Source organism: Stegostoma tigrinum, chromosome 35 (genome assembly GCF_030684315.1).
Source record: "Stegostoma tigrinum isolate sSteTig4 chromosome 35, sSteTig4.hap1, whole genome shotgun sequence".
NCBI classification, from domain to species: Eukaryota; Metazoa; Chordata; class Chondrichthyes; order Orectolobiformes; family Stegostomatidae; genus Stegostoma; species Stegostoma tigrinum.
Genome location: NC_081388.1, coordinates 1,239,504 through 1,252,594, shown reverse-complemented (window position 1 = coordinate 1,252,594; position 13,091 = coordinate 1,239,504). Strand labels below are relative to the sequence as shown.

General features: G+C 42.1%; 1 protein-coding gene across 2 annotated transcripts in view; it reads left to right on the top strand.

Annotated features, from left to right (window-relative positions):
* Positions 1 to 13,091, top strand: part of map2k7 (mitogen-activated protein kinase kinase 7) — a 110,506-nt gene that overhangs the window by 81,623 nt on the left and 15,792 nt on the right. For both annotated transcript variants that reach the window (XM_048522050.2, XM_048522049.2), the window contains 2 exons: positions 6,705 to 6,785; positions 9,550 to 9,692. In XM_048522050.2, coding sequence (XP_048378007.1) covers positions 6,705 to 6,785; positions 9,550 to 9,692 — 224 coding nt within the window. The remainder of the gene's footprint in view (positions 1 to 6,704; positions 6,786 to 9,549; positions 9,693 to 13,091) is intronic.

The following is a 13,091-nucleotide window of genomic DNA, read 5'->3' as shown; positions in this document are numbered from 1 at the left end:
AATGGAGACGTGTTCAGAATAGGGCAAGAGTGAGCATTAGATATTCCCAGTGTCTTGCAGTGTAGTGGAATTGGCAATAGCTGTGTGTTTTGCAGCATACTATGTGAAGACAAACAGTATGCAGGGTATATCTTTGCCTTTCATTGCAGTGGTGAGTAGTTCTGTGTTTTACATTGTACCAAAGGGCAGTGTCTGTTTGTCTTGCATTGCATCAGAGGGGATTATCTGTGCATTTTGTATTGCAGAGAGTGGGGAGCATTGAGTCGGGGTGGGGATATATTTGTGTTTCTTGCAGTGTGTTGAAGTGAAATACCTGTGTGTTTTAAAGACCTTTTTTTTATTGTCCTATATTTTCAATTGTGGACTAAAATAGGAAAAGGACTGTTGTAAAAACCAGAGATACTTACCCTGACTCCAGGGACTTTTGAAAGATCACATCCAAAGCCTCTGCTATTTCCTCAGCCACCTTCCTCAGAACTCTAGGATGTAGCCCTTCGGAGCCAGGAGATTTAGCAATTTTTAGACCTTTTAGCTGTTCTAGCACTTTCTCTTTTGTAATGCCTACCATACTCAACTTTGCCCCCTGACTCTCCCTAAGTGTTGGCATACTACTCATGTCTTCCGCTGTGAAGACTGACACAAAATACTTATTAAGTCCTTCAGCTACTTCCTTATCTCCCATCACTAGCCTTCCAGCATCAATTTGGAGCAGCCCAGTGTCTACTTTTGCCTCATGTTTGTTTCTTATGTATTGAAAGAAGCTTTCACTGTGATTTCTAATGTGACTAGCTAGCCTACCTTCATATTTGATCCTCTCCTTCTTTATTGCTCGTCTGTCTCCTCTGCACCTATCTTCCCCTCTGTCCATCTTCAATCTGCCTTCCCCCCCTCCCTGTTTATTTCAGAACCGTCTCCTCCTCCGTCTTTTCTGATGGAAGGTCTCGGCCCGAAATGTCAGCTTTTGTGTTCCTGAGATGCTGCTTGGCCTGCTGTGTTCATCCAGCTCCACACTTTGTTATCTTGGATTCTCCAGCATCTGCAGTTCCCATTTTATTTTATTATTTTGGGGGCAGCTGCTGTCAATACCCACCCAAACAAAAGCTTCATTTGTCATTTTCAAAATTGGTAATAGCCCACGATCTGCTGAGTGAACAAAAAAAGTACCCATTTGCCTGTGACTCTCAGATGGATTTCTTTCCGATTTATTTATTCTTTAATGAGACATAGCTGTTGCTGATTGTCCAGCATGAACTGACTGCTTGAACAGCTTCATGTTGCTGTACAGAGACCCACAATACTGTTCCAAAAGAGATTACGAAGATTGACTCAGTAACAAACATTAATTTCCAAATAAGTTTGAGAGTAGCTTGGAGGTGATTTTTACTGGGGTTAGTGCTACCATGTCTGATGTCCTTGCCCTTGAAGATGAGTTTTCTAAGTCTGGAAAGGTGTGTGTCAGAATAGTGGGTAAAAAATGTGGCAGTGCATCTTGTACAGGGACACATTATTGTCTCTTGGAGTTGGCTGTGGAGAGAATGGATACGGTGCCAATCAAGGGGCTGCTTTGGCCTAGACTCAAGATTGTTTTCAGTGTTGTTGGATCTGCACCGTCATTGACACATCTCTGACTTGAGAATTGGAGGAGGGCTGCAGGCTTCGGAGTGTCAGCAGTTTCTACATCAAATCGCAGAGTCGTCTTGCTTTGTCTCTGAGTCTGTGGTCCCGAATGATATCTAAAACCAGGTCATCTCTCTTGGGAGCTTGTTATTCTAAACTGGACATTGCGGTTTCTTTACTCAGACAGTAGTCAGGGAATGGAACGCTTTGCTTGCAACGGTAGTAGATTCGCCAACTTTCGGTACATTTAAGTCATCATTGGAAAAGCACATGGACGTACATGGAATAGTGTAGGTTAGATAGGCTTCAGATCGGTATGACAGGTCGGCACAACATCGAGGGCCGAACGGCCTGTACTGCGCTGTAATGTTCTATGTTCTATGATGGAAGGAATTGCTGCACATTTTAGAAGCAGGCTGCCAGCACTTAATATAATTGTCATTTACACTGTTATTATGGATCAGACCAAACCCCCTCAATAGGAGATAGTCTAGACCCTAACTTTTTATCTTATTTAAAGGCACATTTAAGGCACTGTATTCCAAAACTAATTTGAGTGGTCCACCACAAGAATTCAAGCAAAACACACTGTATTCCTACAACATAGTTAAAAAGGCATAAATTTACTCTATTGAAATACTTAATAAAATGCTATATTATTCATCTGTTGCAATATAGCAGCTTTCAATAAACACACCCTTGGCAAAGGCAAATTCAGCAAAATAGATTTGTTTCACACACTATTTCCCTTCCAGTCTAAATAAAGGAACACTTAAAGAAACAATCTATCAGCAGAGAGAGAACTCAAGCATTTTGCTGCTGCAGAGAGAGAGAATGTGTGTTGTATCTATCAGCCCAATTCCAAGTAGCAAAACTAAAACTCTGGTCTGTCTGAGCCTGACTGTTCCCACTTGTACTTGTTTTGTCTAATTTTTAAAAAAAATCAAGGAGCTCAAAGCTGTTCACCCACTGATTTTGAAACAGACATTCCAGCAATACAGTGGCACCACCTCTCTGCAAGAGAAACGTCATGGAACAGATCTCTCTTAAAGGCGCATTGTTGTTAGTTGAAATGGTGGGGAATGTTTAATTGCAGACAAACTGGCACAAGGGAGACAAAAACAGATTCAGCTTGCAAGAAATGGCTGATTGGTCTGCGGCGTAATGACCAGTCACCAATGACAAAAGGCCTTCTGCTTGCCAACAACTACCTGATTAGCTCCCAGGTAGCTGAGCAGCTGTTGGATGTGAATGAGGTAATCATGAGTCTTCACACTTCGAGAAATGAAGATCTCATGTCTTTGTCTCTTCTGTTTAAAGAAAATACTTTAAGACTGAAGAAAGCCAGTGTATATTTCTGTTGTCAGTTGCTAAAGCTGTTGGTTTTAACCAGTAAGTCTAGAACATCACACAGTGTGAATGAGTCGTTCTCCTACAGGCAAGTGAAAGTACCTGGAAAAGAGAGTGATCACCAAACAGCAAGTCTTTGCAAGCTAAAAGTATCATCCCAGTGAACCCTGCCTCCCAGTTTTTTTTTGTTTGTGCGTGCATGAGAAAAGCTTAAAAAGAATTTTTACTGGTTGTGTTCTGTGTCAATAGTTCACTGTCATACAGCAGCCTTAGGCCCAACTCACCTGTGAGGGAGGCGATGGGCTAGTTGTATTATCGTTGGACTATTAATCTAAAGACCCAGGTAATGTTCTGGAGACCCTGGTAATGGTCTGGGTTCAAATCCTGCCATGGCAGATGGTGGAATTTGAATTCAATAAATGTCTGGAATTAAGATTCTAATGATGACTGTGAATCCATTGTCGATTGTCAGAAAAACCCATCTGGTTCACTAATGTTCTTTAGGGAAGGGTCCTTACCTGGTCTGACCTACATGTGACTCCAGACCCACAGCAATGCTGTTGTCTCTTAACTGCCCTCAGGGCAATTAGGGATGGGCAATAAATGCTGCCTAGCCAACGATGCCCTCATCCCATGAATGAATTTTTTAAAAACATATCCCAATCTGACCTAGCTATATTTGCCGGCATTTTCTATTCCTTTATTCCTCTAAACCCTTCCTATTCATACACTCATCCAGATGCCTTTTAAATTTTGTAATTGTACCCACTTCCACTTCTTCCTCTGGCAGTTTGTCCTATTCATGCATCACTCTCTGTAAAAAAAGTTACCCTCAGATCCTTTTTAAATCTTCCTCCTCACATTTTAAATCTATTGGATTCCCCACCCTAGGAAGCAGACCTGAGCTATTCACCCTATCCATACCAGTTATGATTTTATAGACCTCTATAAGGTCACCCCTCGGTGTCCAGTGCTTCGGGGAAAACAGCCTCGCCCTGTCGCTCAAACCCTGTAGTCCCAGCAACATCCTTGTAAATCTTTCCTGCACCCTTTCGGGCTTAACAACGTCCTCCCTATAGAAGTGCAACCAGAATTGTACATAATTCTTCTACCCATAACTAAAAGCTATGTTTTGGTAATAAGTGGTATTTTTTATAATCCTGGATTATAAAGGAAGTAGCTCCAGAGATAGTGGCTGTGCTGGTAGTAATCTTCTAAGAATCTTAAGTTTTGAAGTTTCCAGAGGTTTAGAAAACTGCCACTGTACATTCTTGAAAAAAAAAGGTAACTACAGGACAGTTAACTAAGTGGGAAAATATTATAGTCTGTTATAACCCACTTATAAGGGATATAATAGCAAAGCATTTAAAAATATGTAATACAATCAAGCAGAGCTTCAAGCATGGCTTCACGAAGGAGAACTTGGGCCTGACAAGTCCACTTAGAATTCTTTGATGTGGTAACAAGAAAGATAGATAAAGGGTACCAATATTTTTAATAGATTTGGATTTTCAGAAATTGTTTGATAAGGTACCATGTATTAGGCTACATAATAAGATATAACCCGTGATGTTAGGGGTTACACATTAGCATGGATAGAAGATTTTTTTTTCTTTATTCATTCACGGATCAGCGTGTCGCTGGCTAGGCAGTGTTTATTGCTCAGAGGGCAGTTAAGCATCAACCACATTGGTGTGGGCCTGGAGTCACATGTAGACCAGATCATGTAAGGATGGTAGTTTCCTTCCCTAAAGGACGTTCGTGAACCAGTTGCGTTTTTCCGACAATCAAAAACGGATTCACGGTTATCATTAGATTCCCAATTCCAGATATTTATTGAATTCAGATTCCACCATCTGCCATGGCAGGATTGGAACCCGGGTCCCTGGAATGTTATTTGGGTCTCTGGATTAACAGTCTAGCGATAATACCACTAAGCCATCGCCTCCCTCCATTGACTAATAGAAGACAGTTGGGCTCAGGGCACCAATTTCGGGGTGGCAACCTGTAACTAGAGAAGTACAATGGGAACAGCTCTAGGGCTGTAGTATATATTAATGACTTGGATCAGAGAAGTGACTGTGGTATCGCACGAAAATAGATGGATGGCAGGAAGTGAGGATGACACAGAGTCTACAGAGGAAAAGGGGCAGGTTAAGTAATGGGCAGAAATTTGGCAGATGAAATATGATGTGGGGAAATGTGAGGTTATACACTTCAGCAGAAAGAACAGAAGAGCTGGATGTTACTTAAATGGCAAGAGACTTCAAAGAGTTACAGCACAAATGGATTTTTGGGAGTCTCTGTACATAAATCATAAATATATGTTCAGCAGGTCATAGGAAAGGAAATGGAAAGTTGATCTTTATTTCAAAGATAATGGACGGAAAAAAAACAAAATCTTGCTAAAACTGTGAGCACTAATCAGATCACAGCTAGGTTACTATGAATAGTTTAGAGATAATGGGAACTGCAGATGGTGGAGAATTCGAGATAACAAAGTGTGGAACTGCATGAACATAGCAGGCCAAGCAGCATCTTAGGAGCACAAAAGCTGACGTTTTGGGCCTAGACCGCTCATCAGAAAAGGGGGATGGGGAGAGCATTCTGAAATAAATAGGGAGAGAGAGAGAGGTGGATCGAAGATGGATAGAAGAGAAGATAGGTGGAGAGGTAGGGAGGGGATACAGAGAGTTGCAGTGGAAGCCTGCTGTGTTCATCCAGCTCCATACTTTGTTATCTCGGATTCTGCAGCATCTGCAGCCCCCATTATCTCTGATACAATTTTAACCTCACTGCGAAGCCTCTTCCAGGGATGCCTAACCTGAAGAAGTTATCATCTTCCTTAGACAAACCTCAGCCGAACTCTCTCCCACTACAACTCTCTTTGTTTCCCTTCCCTACCTCCCCACCTACACTCTCCTCTCCACCGATCTTCTCCTCTATTCATCTTTGATCCACCTCCCCCTCTCTCCCTATTTATTTCAGAACCTTCTCCCCATCCCCTTTTTCTGATGGGGGCCTAAGCCCAAAACGTCAGCTTTTGTGCTCCTAAGATGAATAGTTTAAGTCCCCTTTCCTAAAAAAAAGATATTCTGGCTTGGGAGCATTCTAGAGAAAGTAATTTGGGTAATTCAGGGTAATGAGGGATTATCTTTTGAGGAAAGGTTGAGTATAATGTGCGAACACCAAGTGTCTTTTTATTTGTCTTTATATTTGGACTGTGAACCAGAACTGGAAAAATAGTTTCTTATGCAATTAGCTCCAATAGATATGTTACTGTGTGGGTCATCAAAGCCAAACAAATCATCTACACTTTTGTATTTAGTGCAAATCTGTCATGACACTGGTTTGGTTAGCTTTTTCATTGACTAGTTGGTATGGATGTGAGAGAGCAGTATTGTTTGGATTAGCCCTGATAGATGTTTGTGTATACGGAAGGCTAGAGGGATAACTTAAATTTGAAGGAAATACATAAAGAGACAACACACTTCCTCCTTTTCCTCCTGCCTTTGTGTGAAAGGTGCCAGCAAATGTAGATGAAGCTAGTTGTTTTGATGCACCTTTTTCCTGTAAATCGCTTTTTCCATTCACCGGGTCAAGGTGAGGAGGATGGTGGATTTTGTGCATAGATTCTTGTGGGCTGTATGGATTCATAGTGAAGATCTTGGAATAAGACAACATCCAGATGACTATCTTTTCACATTTTGAGTTCTTTATTCCCTTTTTATCCACAGCCTGAACGGATAGATCCCCCTGATCCCACCAAACCTGACTATGATATCAGAGCGGATGTATGGAGTCTTGGCATTTCACTGGTAAGCAAAGAGCTGTTAGTGCTGAAACGTCTTTGTTAGGATACCAAATTCCTCAGAGGATGACAGCAGTACTAAGATTCCCACTGTAACAGTGGGGTTCGGGTGCACTCATTAAACTCACATTAATGACATTCAATCTCAATGATGAAAGAGTCTAGCACATAAGTGGAAAAGTTGAGGCAGAAACATACACTGAAACTTTCAGGTAGAAGTGCCAAGTAGATGATCAAACTCACCCTCCTCCAGTGGCCCCCAGCATCACAGATGCCGTTCTTCGACCAATTCAGTTCACTTTTTAATATCAAGAGACGGTTAGAGGCACTGGATACTGCAGAGTCTATAGGCCCTGACAACATTCCAATGAAGGCTCTGAAGACTTGTTCTCCAGAACTTGTCATACCCTAGCCAAGCTGTCTCAGTAGTTATAACAATGGTATCTAACTAACAATGTGGACACTTGCCCAGGTATGTGGTGTATGCAAAAAGCGGAGCAAATCCAACCTGGCCAACTACCGCTCCATCAATCTACTTTCGATCGTCAGTAAAGTGATGGAAGGTGTCATCAAAACTGCTGTTAAGCAGCACCTGCTTAGCAATAACCTGCTCAGTGATGCCCTGTTAGGCTTCAGCCAGAGCCACTCAGCTCCTGGTCTTATTACAGCCTTGGTTCAAGCATGGCCAAAAGAGTTAAATTCCAGTGATGAGGCCAGATTGACAGACCATGACACCAAAGCCGCATTTGACTGTGTGTGGCATCAAGGAGCCCATGCAAAACTGGAATAATCATGAATCAGAGGCAAACTGGCTGCTGGTTGGAGTCCTACCAAGCACATAGATGCTTGTAGTTGTGGCAGGTTAATCATCCAAGTGCCAGGATATCTCTTTCGTGGAATATAGAACAGTACAACACAGTACAGACTTTTTGGCCCATGATGTTGTGCCAACCTGTTATCCTACTAAGATCAAACTACTAGCTGCATACCCTACATTATGCTATCATCCATGTGCCTATCCAAGAGTTGCTTAAAAGTCTCAAAGGTACCTGACTCCATTACCACTGCGGCAGCATATTCCACACTCCCACCATCTGTGTGAAGAACCTACCTCTGACAACTCCACTATACCTTCCTCCAATCACCTTAAATATGTCTCTTCGTAATAGTCATTTCCGCCTGGGAACAAGTCTCTGGCTATCCACTGTAACTATGCCTCTCATCAAGTACGTCTCTATCAAGTCACCTCTCTTCCCTCTTCGCTCCAATTTAAAAAAGCCCTAGCTCCGTCAACGTTTCCTCATAAGACCTGCCCTCCATGAGGCGACCAGAACTGAACACGATATTCCCAGTGTGGTCTAACCAAGGTTTTATAGAGCTGCAGCAAAACCTCACAGCTCTTAAACTCAATTCTTCTGCCAGTAAAAGCCAAATGATTTCCTCAGGGTAGTGAGCTCGGTCTAACTATCTTCATCAATGACCTTCCTTCCATCATTAGGTCAGAAGTGGGGATGCACCATCCTGACTCATCAAATACTGAAGCAGGCCATGTTCAAATGCAGCAAGATCTGGACAATATCCAGGCTTGGACTAACAAATTGCAAGTAACTATCTTGCCACACAAATGCCAGGCTTTGACCATCTTTAGTGGAGACAGTTTAACCACTGTCCCTGACATTCGATGGTGTTACCATCACTGATTCCCCCACTACCAATATCCTAGGGTTATCATTGACCAGTAACTGAATGTGACCTGCCATATAAATATAATGGCTGTAAGAGCAGGTCAGAGGTTAGAAATACTGTGACATTTAGCTCACTTCCTGACTCCCGAATGCCTGTCCACTATCTTCAAGGCACAAGTCAGGAGTTTGATGGAATTCTTCCTACCACCCTCAATAAGTGCAACTCCAACGAGAAGCTTGCCTTCATTCAGGACAAAATAGCCCAGTTGATTAGCACCACATCCAGAAGTATCCAGTCCCTTTGCGGCCGATGCTTAGTAGCAGTAGTGCGTACTATCTACAAGATGCACTGTAGAAATTCATCAGAGCTCCTTAGAATGCTCCTTTCAGACCCACAGCTACTTCCATCTTGAAGGACAAGGGCAGCAGATACATGGGAAAACCACAACCTGCAAGTCATCCTCCAAGCCACTCACCATCCTGACTTGGAAATGTATCACCGTTTCTTCAGTATCGCTGGGTCTACATAAAGGAACTCTCTCCCTAATGCATTGTGGGTCTACCCACAGCGCATGGATTGCAGCAATTCAAAAAGGCAACTCACCACCACCTTCTCAAGGGCAATTAGGAATGGACAATAAATGCTAGCCAGCCAGCGAAGCCCACATCCCACGAGTGAATTAAAAAATACTATGCAAAGGTGAAATGACTCATCTCGCCCACTGCAGTGACACTATCACTATATTATTGCCACTAACTGTAGTGACATAGTCACACTGATGCATAGCCACCAAAGTTCTCCCTAAACACACTGACACAGTAACTAATGTTCTCACTAATCACAGTGGAGCAGTCACCAGTGTTCCCACTAACTGCGCTGGCACAATCACTAGTGTTCTTTTACTTGGCATTTGCCACTATCGTAACTCTTTGGTTAGATCAGCTTTGTACAGTTTAATTTGCTTTTGAATTGTATTTAGAGTGTCGTAAATCCTATTTTGGTGCAGCAGGTTGAGTTAGGGAGTTAAGAGTTTGAATAATTTTCAGTGCAGTTGGCCTGTAATCCAGCTCTGTGTCTGTCTACAGGTTGAACTCGCCACAGGACAGTTTCCATACAAAAATTGTAAAACGGACTTTGAGGTTTTAACAAAGGTGCTGCAGGAAGATCCTCCCCTGCTCCCCCAGAGTATGGGCTTCTCGATGGACTTTCAATCATTTGTAAAAGATTGGTGAGTAAAACACAGGGATATTAACTGATGCAAATAGATTTCAAACAAGTGATTGTTTGAATTATAATTTTTATTAAACAAACTGGTCATCTCCATATATTTCCCTGATACTAATGGAGTGAACCATGCCTCCATTGCAGTTAGCATAAGGAAAGGCAGCGTCACCATTGTGCTAGAAGGCTGTAAGAATGCTCTCTCATTAGGGACAGATGACTGGTGGTGGTTTATCTTGAGAGTCACCATACCTCGTGCACAGGACAAGGTTGAGAAAGAGGGTCCTTCATGGCCATCTTAGCCAGAGCAACGATTAAACCCACACTTTTGGTGTCACCTTGTGTTGCAAACCAGCTGTCCTGACAACTGAGTTAACCAACCCCTAAAGGACTTTATACAGTGGTCCTTACTTCATAAAAGAGGAAGTAAGATGACCAGATGTCTCAAAGTACTTTGCAGCTAACTAATTTCTTCCTGGTGGAGTTACCCTTATAGTTGATGAGGCATATTTTGCACATTACGTATTCCTTCAAATAGCAACATGATAATGACTAGTTTACCTGTTCGTCTGATGTCGAGCTAGATGTCAAATTGAAAAGAAGTGCACTTTCTCGCGCTGGAATTGAATCAGTCATCAAAGATTTCAAGGGTGAGCTCTGGTGTACTGGGTTATTTTTGCAAACTATTAAGTAGCCCAAGTGATGTACAGGAGTAGCCTGGGTCATTTGTCAGTGGAAACTTGAAGCAGAGAACCTATAAAGATGGGCTCAGCTCATTTTCAAGCAATCGGCTGCGATCTGTCCTTTTTTGGAAAGAACAGATGGGCCGTTGATACAGAGACCAGTGCAATGGTCTGCAGTGACCATTTCTTTTCGAAGTAATAGTTTAGGGAAAGTTCTTTCTTTGAGAACCTCCCCCATATGATGTCTAGGATCTCTAATTCAAAATCTTCATTGTTTATTGCTCTATCCTGATATTCCCCTTGAGATAAGAACAGAACATAAGAACTGGGAACAGGAGTAGGCTATCTGGCCCCTCGTGCCTGCCCGCCATGTCATAAGATCATGGCTGATCTTTTTGAGATTCAGATAACCTCTACCCTTTCCCCTCCCAACTTCTGTACTGAAAAGTCCTCATCCATCACAATTTCTGTCTCCATTTGAATTTCGTCTGCTCTCTGACTTCACAGCTGCCCTGACCTACCAAAACCTCTTCCTCCCCCAAACCGCGTCCTTCCACATTTGTTTCTTCACAAAGTCTTCTCTAAAGACACTTACTACTGCATTTTTGTGTTCACTTGCTCAGCACTCCTTGAACTCTATTGTGCTTAGTCCTCAGCAAAACCTCCACCATCTCTCACCTCGGTCCCACTGCTGTGGTCACATGTTCATTTTCAGCCCCAAGGTCCACAAACTGAAGTGTGTCCTACTGCTCGTAACTTTTGTAATTGTATTTTCTTCAGAGCTTTGATCTTTCTCTCTCAAGATTCCAGTCATGGAATTTTTGTTTCGCTGAAGGTGCAAAAAACCATATTGCAAGATTAAAAACTGTTGTCGAGTTCTCTTTTCATTTCCCAGACTGCGACATATACCCTTAAAAATGAGAAACACTGTCGTTGAAGTGGCTAGGGCTTAACTGTGACAATAATCTGAAATGGAAATCAAGAATAAGGATGGATTTAAAAAGGCCTGACAACAAGTGGAGCTTATTCCTCGGTGAACTGATGTACTGCTTATTAAAAATGGTTACCACGTAGTCTTTAACATTAATGATTTATTTATGAGTACAGAAATTTCATGTCACGCTGACCATCCTGTATATAATAGCAGTGAGCATGTTTGTCAGTTGACCCAGTAGCTCAATTCAGCAGTTCTGTAGACTTTTTATTCTCCCTTGAACAGTACCTTGGGATAGTTTCGAGATAGTGTTCTGGATTCATTTGGCATTGACATTGAGGTTGTCAAGTTTGAGAGAGGGTTCTAATTGGTTTAAAACACCATCTAATTTCTATTTTACTGGAGATTCACTGAAATGTGTATGAGAAAACTTGTTCCTATTTATCATGGTTACTTACTTAAGCTCATAAATGCCAGAGAAGATTTGACAAATTTCTAGATAAGTTCACCATGTGCCTTTGAAATGGAGCACCCTGTTCATTTGTTGTATTAGCTCAGTTTCTCATGAGCATAGAAAGTGCCTTTGACTGTGCAATATATCGGAATAACACAACAATAAACCAGGACCCTGCTGGAAAGTGCAAGATTAATATATCCAACAGAGGGCTCAGTGAACAGTTGCAGTACCAAATTATGCTATTATGTCTAAATGCTGTAATGAGCAAGTGAATACAAGATTGCTGTAAAAAGTGACATGCTGTCTAATCCTCATGGTGAGGGCAGAATTGCTAGTATACCAAACTGCAAGCGTAGATGTTTCCTTGACAAGCTGGTTAAACAATCATGAGTTCTCTACTACTGTCTGTGACTAGTCTTGAAGCTGTTGGAATCGCAGTCATGTACTTTGAGATGGGCTTTACTGGCAACCTTATAAATGGAGCCTGAGGTATTTAATCAGTGTATAAGCTTGATACCAGAATAGGACGCATGTGGAATAATGGCTGTCCCAATCAAATCATGTTTATGAACAGGGATGGCTTGTGGAAGCCTGTGACCAGTGGTGTTCCACAGGGCTCAGTATGAGGTCCTCTTTTGTTTGTCATCTACAGAAACAATTTGGATGAAAATTTAGGATGCATGGTTAGTAAGTTAGCGGGTGACACACAAATTGATGATATAATGGGCAGTGTAAGATTTGCCATGTAAGATTTCAAAGGAATCCTGATCAATTAGGTCCCTGGGCTGAGGACTTTGGAGTTTAATTTGGATTAATGAGAGGTATGGCATTTTGGTTAAAAAATAAGGACAGCACATATTCAATTAATGAAGGGGCCCTGGGTAATGTTGTAGAGCAGAGAGAACAAAGGGTTCAGAAGTTTGCATTACATGTAGACAGGATGGTTAAGAAGGTGTTTAGCATGCTTGCCTTCGTTGGTCAGACCTGAATGTCGGAGTTGGGAAGTCATTTGAGGTTGTACAGGACATTGGTGAGGCCTCATCTGGACTTTCTGTGTCTACTTTCAGTTGCCCTGTTTTAGGAAAGATATTATGTTGGAGAGGGTTCAGAAAAGATTTACCAGAATGGTGCCGGGAATGGAGGGCTTGCGTTATAAATGTAGGCTGGTACTTCTTTCACTGGAGCGTAGGAGGTTGAGGGGTGACCTTTATAGAGGTCTATAAAATCGTGATGGATGTAGATACGGTGATAGCAAGAATATTTTCCCCACGGTTCAAAGCTAGGGGACACATTTTTAAGGTGAGAGGAAAAGGTTTAAAAAGGACATGAGGC